This window comes from Gracilinanus agilis, chromosome 4 (assembly GCF_016433145.1).
Source record: "Gracilinanus agilis isolate LMUSP501 chromosome 4, AgileGrace, whole genome shotgun sequence".
Taxonomy (NCBI): Eukaryota; Metazoa; Chordata; class Mammalia; order Didelphimorphia; family Didelphidae; genus Gracilinanus; species Gracilinanus agilis.
In genome coordinates, this window is record NC_058133.1 from 68205707 (window position 1) to 68221274 (window position 15568).

At 36.1% G+C, this 15568-nt stretch overlaps 1 protein-coding gene across 3 annotated transcripts in view; it reads left to right on the forward strand.

Moving 5' to 3' along the window:
* The window catches only part of RABGAP1L (RAB GTPase activating protein 1 like), a 605798-nt gene that overhangs the window by 26896 nt on the left and 563334 nt on the right, over nt 1-15568 (forward strand). For all 3 annotated transcript variants that reach the window (XM_044674101.1, XM_044674102.1, XM_044674100.1), the window contains one exon: nt 3138-3248. In XM_044674101.1, the coding sequence (XP_044530036.1) occupies nt 3138-3248 (111 nt within the window). The remainder of the gene's footprint in view (nt 1-3137; nt 3249-15568) is intronic.

Genomic DNA, 15568 nt, shown 5'->3' on the forward strand with positions numbered 1-15568 from the left:
GAACATTGGAGATAACTGTAGAGGTCACTGTTAACCATATTGACATTTAATTGTTGACATGCTAATTATACTCCATTTGATAATATTTTCACTATTTTTCTCTTGAATTGGCTTATTTCCAAATCTCTGTATAGTAATAAATCCTCATTTTTATAGAGTACATTGAAATTTTGTAAGGCATTTCCCTTACAACAATCCTGTGTTATATCCATCCATCTGTCTCTCCATTTACCCACCTGCCCACTTATCTGTCTGTCTTTCTATCTTTCTGTCTATTTAATGAGTTAGGTTATACAACCTCTGGTTCTCTTATGGCTCCAAGAAGCTGTAGCATGTGCAGTGGCTGTACCCCAGTAAAACTGTCTTGGCAGACGGACTATAGGCTATGATTGAGGGTAACCAAGAGGACTCAAACTAATAGGTGAATTAGGGGAATGTCTGTGCCATGCATATAAAGACTTCCAGTGGATAGAGGAGAGCAATTTGTTCCAATGGCCTACATAGGTGTGGAAGCAAGTGTTGTGGAGCCCTTAGAGCTTGATCAGACCTTGAAGATGCCATGGTCATCCACTGCATCCCAGGCCATCACGACTTTTGTCTTTCCACTGAAGCTTTGAAGAGAACTCAAAGCTGAAGAGTTTATACAACTCTGTTTCACTTAAATCTAATTGATATGCAAGGCAAGATATTGCCCAGTGATGTTATTGGTCTTCTTTCAAAATGAGGGATGAAGAGCAACAACAGATCATGCAAATAATGGTGTAAAACTGTGCTAAGATTTTTGGGATACCATATGTTGCCCTACATTTAGCTGATTAGAAAACTAAGGTTCTGAATAGTTAAATGATTCCCCTATGGCTGTCCAGCAAGTGCCTACTAGAATTGAAACTGAGATTTCCTCTCTCCAAATTCAATTTTCTATTTGTTTGGTGACATTGTCTGCTCCTTGTAACTCAGTTTTAAGTTAGGAGTTGAGTTGAGTGCTTTAGCCTCTCTTAGTCAAGGGATGAATTACTAGAGTACCTAGACATATCATTCACGTTGTAAAGGTCAAGAAATTTAGGCTTTCCCAAGGAACATGAATAGGCAGTTTTCAGATAAAGAAAAAACCATCAATAAGCACATGAAAAAGTGTTCTATATCTCTCATAATTAGAGAAATGCAAATCAAAAGAATGCTAAGGTACCATCTCACACCTAGCATATTAGCCAATATGACACTATAGGAAAATAATAAATTTGGGAGGGGATGTGGCAAAATTGGGATACCAATGCTTTGCTGGTGGAGTTGTGAATTGATCCAGCCATTCTGGAAGACAATTTGGAATTACGTGCAAGGGCTTTAAAAGACTGCCTACTCTTTGATCCAGCCATACTACTGCTGGGTTTGTACCCCAAAGAGATAATAAGGAAAAAGACTTATACAAAAATATTTATAGCTGCACTCTTTGTGGTGGCAAAAAATTGGGAAATGAGGGGGTGTCCCTTGATTGGGGAATGGCTGAACAAATTGTGGTATATGATGGTGATAGAATACTATTGTGCTGTAAGGAATCATGATCTGGAGGATTTCTGTATGAACTTGGAGAAGAACCTCAGTGAATTGATGCAGAGTGAAATGAGCAGAATCAGGAGATCATTGTACACAGAAAGTAAAACATCGTAGAACAATGCAACGTAATTGACTTTGCTACTAATAGCAATGCAATAAGCAGGACACTCTTGAAAGACTTTTGAGAAAGAATGCTATCCACATTGAGAGAAAGAACTATGGGAGTAGAAATGCAGAAGAAAAACATGACATCACTTATCACGTGTATATATGGATATGTGATTCGGGGTTTTGGCTTTAAAAGATTGCTCTACAGCAAAAATGAATAATTTGCAAATAGGTATCAAGTGATAATATTTGTACAACCCAGTGGAATTGCTCATCAGCTCTGGGAGGGGGGAGAGAAGAGGGGAGAGAAAGAAGATGAATTATGTAAACATGGAAAAATATTTAAACATTTAAAAAATTTAAAAAACAACAACAAAAGAAATTTAGGTTTCATTATAATAGAAGAGGAATCTGATATTTTGGTATCACCTAAGACGTGTGTTTCTTTTCTCAATTTTCTCCTATCCTGTTTCTTCCTTACTTCTTTCCCTTCCCCTTGTCTTAAGGCAGTCAGGAGGTATTTATATCATGCCTACTATGTGCCAGACACTGTGCCAGGTGCTGTGAGGATATAGAAAAAGGCAAAAATAGGTTCTGCCCTCTAGGAGCTCACAGTTTAATGGTGGTGACAACAAACAACTATGTGCTAATAAGCCATATGCAGGCAAAATAAAAAAAAAATTAATAGGCAGAAGGCACTGGAGTTGAGGCATTGGGAAAGACTTCTTTCCTCCCTTTCTCCCATTTTTCCCTCTTCTCTCCTTTCCTCCTGACTTCTCTGTCTCCCTCTCTTTTTTTCCCACCCCTTACTCCCATGTGTCTTTTAGTACAGCTGATACTACCACTGACTCCTATCCTACTTGTAGTTCCCTGAAATTCTCCAATCTTTTCCCGACAAATGGCTACCTAACCAAATCTCCTTCATCCTCTGCTTGGGAAATTTATTTTTCAAAAACTTGGAGACCTTTTTTTGTGCTTCTTTTGAGAGTCTTTCATGTGTTAACCAAGTTTAGAAATTAATACCCTGTGGTTACAGGCTAATTTTTTGGATTCATTTTCCCTTAAAAAGATAAAAATTCTGTCTAGCTTCCATATTTAAAGCAAATTTTGTCTAATTCTACTGTAAAGGATTATATTGAATTAAAAGATGTACTTTTCAAAATAAGTTTTATAGCTTCTTTGATGATTGTCTAAGAGACACCTCAGACGGAATTGACAAACCCGTTTTACTTTGTAAATTCTCTACCAAATTACATTTTGTTTCTTTTTTGTGGCTTTTTTAAGCATAAGAAGTAATTTGTTCCATGTTATATTAATCTGTATCATTTTTTAAAAGGCATGAGAAGCTAGTTGACTAATCGTGTTGGGACACAGAAAATAAAAATACATGGATCAATGTAATTCCATTTTTAGAAAGTCATTCTCATGTGTTAATTTTAATGTGTTATATTTTATTCCTGTTGTTTTATCTATTTTAGCCCTGTGCCCAAGGATAGAGAGAAATTTTACTTCAAATTGAGACAAGGAATTGAAAAGAAGGTTGTGATCACAGTGCAACAACTGTCCAACAAAGAACTAGCAATTGAAAGGTAAGTTATACCTTTATTTTTATTTTTAAAAATCCCTTACCTTCTGCCTTAGAATCGGTACAGTTCTAAGGCAGAAGAACACTAAGGGCTACTAGGCAATTGGGGTCAAGTAACTTGGCCAGGGTCACACAGCTAGAAAGTGTCTAAGGCCACATTCGAACCCAGGACTTTCCATCTTTAGGCCTGGCTCTCTGTCCTTCTAAATGCCCCAGTTATTTTATAATGATTTAAAAACTAGAAGATCTGAGATGGAATGAGCTGGATTGTTTTAGGCCCACAGGTATGTGTGTGTAAAGATGTAGACATCATGCACCTGTGTGCACCATCACATATACATTGTGTACGCACATAGGAACTTAGTGGGTTAGAACATTCAGGAGACCTGCTTTATAGAACCAGGTCTGTCACTGACTATGTCTCTGGCAAATCACCTGGTTCAATGCCTCAGTTTGTCCATTTACAAATTGTTCCATCTTCACTAGAGAGGATTCAAGCGCTTCCTTTTGGGTAGATCCTCGTGTTTTGAACTCTTCCAGAAGGGATGCTCCAGGATTCTCAGATAAAATTTAGTCCTATTTGAAAATGAGTAGAAGTAATAATACACGAATAGAAATAGACACTCTATTGAGGTTAAACATTTAACTTTCAGAATCCTTATTAATGATGAAATCTTTAATTGACAAAATCCTCAGTTTTACAAGGGTCCAGCAGGTGGCAACCTTGTCCCAAGAATTTGGAAAAGTCCTGCACGGCTCATAAAACAGATATGGCCCAAAGAGTTAATTCCATTTGGCAAACAGTTGGGTCACCTTCTGTAATGCTATATGGTTGTGATGTGTTTTATTTACAATATCTCATTTTATTTTCGCAACATCATTGTGAAATAAGTTGTAGAAATAGTACAATTATTCTTTGTACTATTAATTATAAATGAAATTAAGTGATTTGCCTAAGATTATAGTTTATAAGGGGTAGAAAAAGATCATTCTCAGAACTCCATGTCTGGGACTTTTTCTCCTTTACAGTATTGATAAAGAACGGCTAGGGAGAAAGAATAACCTCAGAAGAGCCAAAAATGCTGAAAATTTAAATGTGAAAATTAAAAAAAAAAAAAAGCATTTTCCCAAGGGTCTATATTTCTTTAATTAGATATCAAGAATTCATGTTAAGGGGCAGCTGGGTAGCTCAGTGGATTGAGAGCCAGACCTAGAGACAGGAGGTCCTAGGTTCAAGTTTGACCTCAGACACTTCCCAGCTGTGTGACACTGGGCAAGTCACTTGACCCCCATTGCCTAGTCTTTACCACTCTTCTGCCTTGGAACCAATACACAGTATTGACTCCAAGACGGAAGGTAAGGGTTTAAAAAAAAAAAAAGAATTCTTGTTAAGAAATAGTGTTCAGAAAGTTCAACAAAAATTTGTTTTGTGACTGGATTTTTAAAAAATGTAATTATACAGGGAAAAAAGTTTCCTTATTATTCCATTGACATGTGTACATATAGCTAAATGTGTGTATATAGGTAAATCTTACCTGTATATATTTATAGCTACGCCCTTTGACAGCATGGACTAATTTTCATTTTATATCTCCTATAACTAACAAGATACTACTATTAGTTATCCTTAATAAATTCTAATAAATACATGCATATCTATCTATCTATCTATCTATCTATCTATCTATCTATCTATCTATACACACACTTATCTGCCTCTGTTTCTGGCTTTATATCTTTTTCTCCTCTCTATACACATGCACATTATATGTGTGTCTCTTCATGCATCTTTACAACATACAACACTATGCTCTTCAAAAAAAGTCATTTATAAAATTAACAATTTCAAGAAGAATGCGGAGTTATCCATAATTTGCCAAATGTTTAATAACTCTACTTAATCTGAACTCTGAATCATGATAGACTTGCTAACAGTACCCATGGGTTGTGGGTTTCTTAACCTGGGCTTTCTTTGTAGGGATATTTACATTCGAGTTTTAAATTTAATACCTGCATAGCTGATTTTGTTTTTCTAGACTCTCATCCTTTAATTTTTTTAATTAAAAGAATAAGGTTTTGTTTTTAGTGGATAGTTATGTTTTCTTTTTCCTATTTACTTTATGTCTCTTCTGTCCTCATAATAGCTAATAATAATAATAATAATAGCTAGTGTTAATGTAGATTACAATGTGCTAAGTGCTTTATCAAAATTATCTCATTTACCCTCAAACAACCCTGAGAGGTAGGTGTCATTATATTCCCATTTTATAGTTAAGGAAATTGAGGGGAACAAAGATTAAGTGATTTGCCTCAAGTCACATAGCTTGTTAAGTACAAGGCCTCTCGCTATCCATTGTACCATCTTGGTGCCTCCTGCTTTGTCTGTCTTTTGACAGTATTCCTGCTCATTAATTTCTCTTTTAAAAAGACCATGGGGGGGGGAGGGGAAGGACAAAATTTTAGCGTCACTTCTTAGTCTTATCACTTCACTGATTTTTTTGGACATTTGTGGATTATGTGGAGCATCATTAAAGAAAAATCTGTGATTCTAACAGGTGGAATGAAAATGTTTTCTTTGTGCTATTCAGAATTCAAACTTATTTCCATAGGTATTCATTGACAAATTTTCCATCCAAAAGCGCAGTTTGGACACTTAAAAACATTTTATGAAGAGATTACTTTCCTTGAGCTGCCAGTTACTTTTCATTTCAGGAAAGCCATGTCTTGGATTTCCATGAAGTTAACAGTCTACAGAGAATGTTCATATTTCTCCCTTTTCAACCTTCTGAGAAAAAGTCAAGAATAAAATTTTTCTCTCTGTATTTGTAACAAAAGCTTACTTTGGTTTTGGAAATGGCTAAAATTTTAAGAAGTGTGAGCAACTGTGATCTGGAAGATAATGTATAGATTTTGTAGAAAAATAGCAGGATTATGGATTGCATGAAAATAGAGGGTGATACCTTTCTTCATGCAATTAATTAAATAGAAGTATAATATTAATGGCTAGCATTTACATAGTGCTTCAAGATTTGTAAAACTCTGTGTTTTTGTCTCAATCTTGTCCCATTTTTCCCCTTAAAATAACCCTTGGAGGCAGGTGCTGTTGTTAACCCCCTTTTTCAGATGAAGAAGCTAAGGCAGATGGAAATTAAGTGATTGGCCTAGGGTCACACAGCTAATAAGTGTCTGAGGTAGAATTTGAACTCAAGTCTTACTAACTTCAGGTCCAGTGCTCTATCCTGTGCTCTATGTATAGTTTTCATTTTGCCTGGGTAAAATATGCAAACTATAGCTTTTTATAACTTTATATATGGTTTTCATTATGTATGGTTAAAATATGCATAAATTCAGTGCAGAAGAAGAGAATTTTTTTAAACCCATGCCTTCCATCCTAGAACTAATGTTGTATATTGGTTCTAAGGCAGAAAAGTGGTCAGGGCTAGGGATTCAGAGATAAGTGATTTGCTTAGGGTCACACAGTTCAGAAGTGTCTGAGGTTGGATTTGAACCCAGGACCTCTCATCTCTAGGCTTGGCTCTCAATCCCCTGAGTCACCTAGCTGCCCCTGAAGAGATATTTTTGTATATTAATTAACAATAAGAAAACACTTAACAAGTGCCTATTGTGTTGCCAGAGACTGTGCTAAGAATTAGAAATACAAAGAAAAAACTGAAGCAATCCTCACCCCCAAGGAGAGTACAATGTAGTGGGGACAGACACTAGTACACCTTAGTGTACACACAAGATCCATAGTCACAAGCATTTATTGCAAGGTCTGATGCTGAGCTCTGAGGATACCAGAAAAGAGAAGAACAAGGTCTCTGCTCTCAGGATTCTCATTCTAATGAGGGTAGAGAACACTCCACATATGTTAGAGCTCTATAGGATGGCCATGGGAGGTATTCTCAGACCCAAGGCACTAATGAGGTCCAGGAGACATCATTTGCAAAAGTTTGGATTTGAGTTAATTTTTGAAGAAAACCAAAAGGCGATGAGGAAGAGGGAGAGTACTGCAGGCAGGCAGGACCACCAGTGAAAAGACATAGAATCAGGAAATTGGGAGGAAGCATTAGGAAGAAATCATAAGAAGACACAAAAAACAAACAGATGAGAACCCTGGATATGAAGGCACTCCTGGAGGGGGACCAGAAAGGACTTCCTGCAGGCAGTGACAATGGAGTGAATTGTTAAAGGAAACCAGAAATTTCTGAAGGTGCAGATGAAGGAATAGTGGATCCTAGGCAAGGAGGCAGAAGACGAGGTGGTATATATGGATTAGCAAGTAGACCCAATGTGGCATAATTGTGGAATGGGGTGGGGTGATTAATGTGTGAGAAGCCTGGAGAGATAGGAAGGGGCCATTGAGGGGAGCTTTAAATGCCCAAGTAAAATTCATCATAGAGATAATGGTGAGTCAATGGAGTTTGCTGTGTAAGGAAAACGACATGGTCAGATTTATACTTTGCTTTTTGGGAGAAGGTAGTGTCCTGAAATCCCAGAGAAAAGAAAGTGTTAAGAGAAGATGTGTCCACAGTGTCAAAGGCAGCAAACAGATCAAGAAATATATATATGTATATATATATTTATTTTATTATTATTTTTTTGATGATACCTTTCATGACCCCTTTTGCATGTAAGTCATTATAGGTTTCTGCAATGAGATAGTTTCAGTCTCCTTGGTCCCATATATCTCCTTCTGGATCTTCTGTTTAAATTCTTGGGAGATGATGTTATTCCAAGAAGGAAAACCATATGGCATCAGTTGGGAGAACATTGGTGTGAAAAAGATGGGTTTTTGTGTCAGGAAACAGCTTGGGAGCAATGGAAACTGCTTAATTCCCCAAATGCATCCAAAATTTGAAAACATTGAAGGATTGACTTTCAAACCTGCCTGGGGTCATGGTAGAGAAAATTCATAGAGTAAAAAGTACAGCCTGGAGAGAAATGAAAAATTGGCAAGTCTGGACATCTTTTTTTTAAATGGAGGTTCTGGGAAGAGTCAGCCAGTCAGTAGAAGTAGTCTCAGTCATGGAAAGTATTTCCAGGGTGAAAAATCCATGGGTGAATGCACTTCCCCTGGTATAGGTAGGGTGAAGAATTCTATGATGAAGAGGTATCTCTGATAAAGTAGTAGAATCAGAAGTATAGGGGCAGCTGGGTAGCTCAGTGGAGTGAGAGTCAGGCCTAGAGACAGGAGGTCCTAGGTTCAAACCGGGCCTCAGCCACTTCCCAGCTGTGTGACCCTGGGCAAGTCACTTGACCCCCATTGCCCACCCTTACCGCTCTTCCACCTATGAGACAATACACCGAAGTACAAGGGTTAAAAAAAAAAAAAAGAAGTATAGTTGGAGAGTAACTTCTTAAAAATCATCGAGGATCCAGAACTTTTGTTTATATAAAATTGTTAATTTAAAAATGTTTATTAACTCATTAAAGTAATAATAAAGTCATTACATGTTAGCATAAATATTATATTTTTATGAAAAAAGCTTTATTTTCAAAACAAAGTAGTAAGATGAATATGGGATTATTTTACATATTTTTCCAGATCCCTTTAATGTTTGGCTTAATCAAAAAAAGCCAGATTCTCATATTTCCTTCTGTATTCAGTCTGTTGTGATATGTTGTTTTGGTATGAAGAAAATCTGGCCTCATATGAATATGTGGTTGGAAAAGGGAGGAGAATTTTAATAGGCAAATAACATCTCAGTATTATGATGAAAATAATTTTGATTTCGCAGACATTCTAAAAGGATCTCTAAAACCTGCAGGGTTTTCAGACCGTACTTCTAGAGCCTTTGACTTTGAGAAAGTTGTTTATGAATCAAGAAGGCAGATTATGGAGAGTATAGTGTCATGAGGAGAAGAAATAGAAATGGCGAGTGTAGGTGACTTTCTCAAGGAGTGTAACTGAAAAGGGGATTAAAGATATAGGATGATAGCCAACAGGAATGGCACAATTAAATGAGGGTCTTATTTTAAAGGATGGAGACATAGGCATGTTTATATGTAGTGGGGAAGCAGCTAATAGATAGGAAAGAAGAGCAAGAGAGTGAGTATATAAGAGGGACCAGTTCTCTGGAGAAGATAGAAGATAGATAGAAGTTACAATAAATTATCAAAAAAAGAAAATAAATTTTTGTAAAATTCACAGCATAATTGTGAGGCAAAAAAAGCAGTCACATAAAATTCTGCATTTTTTAAAATGTTCAGGATGAACAGAAGACATCTTTGTGCAGAAGTAATGGTGGAGAAACCACGTGCCGAGAAAAAGCAAAAGAAAAAGTAAAAAGCAGGAAGGGACACAGCTGTAGCTATTTCCATCAAATGCAAACCACTACTTCTGTGACCTTCAACCAATAAGGAAGTCCTTTGTGCACGTAGAGGAGGATGCTTTGGTAAGGAAAAGGGCTATTTGTTCACATGAGACGGAGTAAAGGAGAACATAGTGGAGGAATATATGGATATGATGTGAGATGAGAAGAGAAGAAGGAATTCTTGGCAAATGGCTACTACTCTTTCAGTTAACTGTGAGGTGAGGCGATCAGAGAGTAGGGGATAAGTTTTTTTGGGGAATGTTGAGGAGGGATGAGACTTCTACCAACAGAAGATGTAGTGAATGGGATAGTATATCCTTTACAAAAGATTGCCTTGTGGTAGTGAGGTCCCTACTGGTAGTCTCTAACCTAAATTTTTAGTGGACTCAGTCACTATAGTTTTTTAACTCTTCAGTTCTGATCAGCACATGAATGGGAGTGAAAGAGGCATGTGGTGAGAGTAATACCAAGTTGAGCTTTGGTAAGGTATGCTAGGTGATAGTACTGGGGGAGTGGGGGGGGTGGGGGAGAGCCAAGTAAAGAGGAAAGTGTAGAACTGAACATATTTCCAAAGAGATGGAGATTTGGAAGGAAGGAGAGAGGGGTGGAGGAATTGGAGGTCAATAGGGAAGTTAAAGAACAGAATAAAGGGTTGCAAACATTAATGGAATTTTAGTTATGATATGTATGCTTGGTAAGAAGCAGAGCGCCTTGTAACTAGCTTAAAGAAGAGATTATGGGAACTTCAGGTATTTTGTCAGGATAATGGAGATCTTTTTGAATAGGAAGAGCCCCATTTTTTACTTAAATTCAATTGACTACTAATAGAAACCTGATGTGAACCACTTCAAACTAAACAGATAAGCTTATAATCAATATGCCATCGTTTTCAGCTTTCTAATTATTATGTGGCCTGGTGGGTAGAGGGCTTCTTCCTTTTGAGCTAGTTTGATAGAGATTCAAGTCCTTCCTCTTTTCATCTAGTGGCTATATGCATATGATTATTTAGCCCTCCTCTGGAATAGTTGGAGATTTCCATTGGTAGAATGATTTTTCTCCTAGAGTGGTATATACCTCAATAAAAGTATAGGTGTAGACCAACAAATATTTTCATTAGAACTGAAACACTTGTTCACAACTTGAAATAAAGGAGAATTTCTTTCAAAATCCATAATATTAATAGTCATCTTCTGGGTGATGTAAACATTTGGGAAAAGAATAATCTGAGTATAAAAATATAAGGATTACCTAGAAAATACAACTTTCTGAGTGGCTAGCAAATAAGTGATGTAGGTACATATGAGACAATTTATTATGATAGCATTTAAATTCCTTGTTTCAACCTTTGCTGGATATCTTAGGGGAGATGTGATAGCTTCTTGATCCAATAATCAGTTGTCCTTAAATTCTTGTTTTCTGCCTGCTAGATTATAGTAATCATATTAAAATAAATTAGTGATACTAAATATCTTTCATTGGGTGAATGATTGAAAAGAATATCTCCTAATGTTATTTTCTTGAAAGAATGACCTAACACAGCCAATGAGGGAATTTGTTTTACTGGACTATACATATTTTGCGAAGAGCCCACTCTTTGCTTGGTTGGGTCTCTGGAGGTAGGATGGCGTGGCGAAGAATGAAATGAAAATTAGCCAGAGTGCAAGTCAGATTGCAGAGGCTGTTTTCTCTAGTGCCATCTGCTGATTTTTATTTTTATACCCTTTTTTTTCTTTATGATCTCATACAGGTTTTTATTTTCCCATACATTCAAAATCACATATCAACTTCTGAAACATCACATGATTGGCATTTACTAATTATCTTACTGTGGTTAAACAAAGAAGCAAGCTTGTCAAGTATTATTCATTACGGCCTGGCTTAGTTGGAACTTATTTTCAGCCATGCTTAAGGTACAAGTACATCAGTTCCTAGCTAAGCATAATAGTTAATTTTCTTTTGACTAATTAAATCATGTATATAGTTACATTATATTCTTCATTCTCATCATAAATCAAGGAAATGGTTATGGTAGTTGATTACATCTAATAAGATACAATAATATCAGTCTGCTCCAAGTTTTGTTCCCATGGTGTTCTTTCTGTTATAGGATCACTAAGAATACAGTTCTGTTAGGGTGATTCTATGCTAATTTATCATCCCCCTTTTTTCTTTGTGTTTCACTGTTTCTTTGATCTGTAGGAGTTTGGAAGCAAACCCAGGCCAGGTATTTTCTTGCTGGGAACTTTAGAAACTTGTATTAACTCACTAACTGCTGGTTTTCTGCTGGGCTGATTCTAGGGGAAATTTCTATACTCTAGCAGGTTGTACAGGGGTTTATTTTGGGATATTATTTAGTCTGTGAGTGTGATTGTTCTTGCCTTGAACCTATACTGTTTTTCTGTGTCTCCTTGGAGCCGAATTAGGATATTGATTGTAATAATTTTAATGCAAATGAATGTCACTGCAAAAAAGTCACATAGGGGAAACTGAGTGTCGAATTTCCATCCTTCTGACAACCTTCCGTGCTGGATTGTCAGAGCTTGTGAGTAGCCGTGCTAACCTCACAGCCTTGATGGCGTCCAGCAATATTTCTTATGAGGAATTTGCTTTTTCTTTTTTTCTTCAATGGGGTAGGGGATGGAAAAGATAAAAAATAGATTTCAGTTAATTTTTTAAAAACTTCAAAGATAGGTGTATTGTCTCCAGTACTTTATTATTTATTTTCTTTTGGTATGAAGTAAGTGAAAATTTTGAGTAACTTTTGACAGTCCCTTTTTAAATTATAATGGAATAATGAAGCAACTTGGACTATTGATACTTTATAGGTTGATTCTATTTTATTTTTATAAATTCTAACTAGCCCTCACTGAATTTATCCAGTGACTATTCAGTTGCTCACTTGTCTTTTAGGTTTAATGCATATGTGTAATTTTCTTGATTGATGGTATTCTGTTATATACATTGGAGGAATATATGAACTCTATAGTTATTATTCAATATTAAAAATTATTTCCCATGTGTCTTTTCCTGTGCATCTTCAGGCTTTTTTTGCGCTAAACTCTGAGGAGGAGGTTCCCTTTTCCTTTGTCAAACTTAAATGGTTTCTTTATATCTTGGACACTATTTCTTCCTTTCCTCTGGGATTATGCCTCAGGGAAGCATTTCCCCCTCTTTCTCTTTCCTCAACCTTAAAACAGCCGTCTCTTGACCCTGTCCATTCCTTCAAGTTATTAACCTTGATCTTTATTCCATTTCACTGCCAAACTTCATCGACTCACCACCAATTCATTCTTATTTCTTTGAAATCAGATTTTTGACCTCATGATTCAACAGAAACCACTCTTTTCAAGATTACTAACTACTTTCCCAGATGGTAAATTCCGTGGTTCATTTTTCTTGGCTTTTCTGACACTTTTGGAACAATAGATCATCACTTGTTCCTGGATACTTTTCATGTCCCTTGGCTTCTGTGGCAATTTTGTTTCTGAGTTCTCTGTCTACCTATTATTTGTTCACTCTTTTGTAGTGTTTTTTGCTATTGTATCACCTGTTCCCTGCCCTCTAGAAATGAGTATCTCTCTTAAGTTCTTTTTTGTAGCTACTCCTCTCTTTTCCCCTTGTAACTCTTTTTATTGGTGAACTTATCAGATTCCATTGGGTCAGTTTTATCATACCAAGTATATGACTTCACAATCTATATATCCTCTAGTAGTCAGTTATCCTCCGGAAATCCTCTCATGCATTGCCAGATGCTTGCTGAACAAATCTACCTAGATGCACTCATGAAAAGGTATGGCTACAAAGCAGATCAAATGACAAGGACTTTCCAATGAATTATAAGTTTAGTAAGAATTAATACTGTTTCATGACTATTAGCAAAGCTATTAATGTTAAGCTTTGTGGTGTCCAGAAGACTTGTCACATCTCATCTAGATCTCCTCTAATGTAGTTTGTATAAATATACTTTGTAGTGTGTATGTATACATATATATTGTATGTTTCATCTAGATTTAGATACTATTTTAGGAAGGATCTAAATAAATGAGCAGAACCAACTGAGACCAAAATGAGTGGTGAGGGGACTTCATGTATATTTCACCTAAGGATTGCTGAAGCAAATAGTGATTTTTAGTTGAGAGAGGTTTTTTTTTGAACAAAATTACTGTCTTTAACTCTTTGAAAAGCGAATATATGAAAGTGATTAGATTGTTTTTCTACTTTGCTCAGAGGACCTGAGTATGAGTTATATGAGACAGATTTCAGCCCAGCATAACGAAACTTTGCCTACCAGTTAGAATTGCCTAAAAGTGGATTTAGCAGCATCAAATCATTGGAGTTTTAGACTGAGTTTGAATGGCTACTTATATAGGGAAACTGTTGAGGGACTCATTTTTGAAACCTCTTAGGTGTCTTTGAAATTTCAGGTCCTACCCAAATTAATTTACTTATTCAGTACCATACTTATCAAACTACCAATAGACTTTTTTGTAGAATTAGAAAAAATTATAACAAAGTTTATCTGGAAGAACAAAAGATCAAGAATATAAAGGAAAATAATGAAAATAATGTGAAGGATGGGGGTCTAGCAAAACTAGATATTAAGCTGTACTATAAAGCAGTGGGCATCAAAACAATACTGGTATTGGATAAGAAACAGAAATGTGGATCAATGGAATAGACTAGGGGAAATGACCTCAGCAAGCTAGTGTTCGATAAACCCAAAGATTCTAGCTTTTGGGCCAATAACTCACTATTTGACAAAAACTTTTGGGAAAATTGGAAAACAGTATGGGAGAAATGAGGTCTAGATCAACATCTCACACCCTATACCAAGATAAATTCAAAATGGGTAAATGACTTAAATATAAAGAATGAAATCATAAATACATTAGATGGAATATAAGACCAAGCAAGAGATAGAGAACATTGCAAAATGTAAAATGAATGATTTTGATTACATCAAATTAAAAAGGTTTTGTACAAACAAAACCATTGCAACCAAAATCAGAAGGAAAGCAACAACGTGGGAGAACATTTTTATAACAAAACTCTCTGATAAAGGTTTAATTTCCCAAATGTATAAGGAACTAAGTCAAATTTACAAAAAATCAAGCCATTCCCCAATTGAAAAATGGTCAAAGGATATGAATAGGCAGTTCTCAGATGAAGAAATCAAAACCAACAATAATCATGTGAAAAAATTTTCTAAATCCCTCCTGATGAGAAAAATGCAAATAAAAACAACTCTGAGGTACCATCTTACATTTAGCAGATTGGCTTACATGGCAGCAAAGGAAATTGGGATGGGAATACACTGTTGGTGGAGTTGTGAATTAATCCAACCATTCTGGAACACAATTTGGAATTATGCCCAAAAGACCTTAAAAGAATGTTTGCCCCTTGATCCAGCCATACCACTGCTGGGTTTGTACTCCAAGGAGATAATAAAGAACAATACTTGCATAAAAATATTTATACTGCACTCTTTGTGGTGGCAAAAAATTGGAAAATGAGAAGGTGTCCATCTTTTGGGGAATGGCTCAACAAATTGTGGTATCTGATGGTGATGGGATATATTGTGCTGAAAGGAACGATGAAATGGAAGAATTCTTTGTGAATTGGAAAGACCTCTAAGAATTGATGCAGAGCGAAAGGAGTAGCACCAGGAGAACATTGTACACAGAAACGGAAACATCTGGGACAATCAAATGTAGCAGATTTCTACTAGTAGCAATGCAGTGATCCAGGACAACACGGAGGAATTTATGAGAAAGAACATTATCCACATCCAGAGAAAAAACTGTGGTAGTGGAAACATAGAAGAAAAACATATGATCCATCACGTGGTTTGATGAGGATATGATTGGGATTTTAGCATTAAAAGATCACTGTATTGCAAATATGAATAATATGGAAATAGTTTTTGAAGAATGATACATGTATAACTCAATGGAATTACTTGTCAGCTCAGGGAAAGGGGAGGGAAGAAGGGTGGGAAAAATCATGA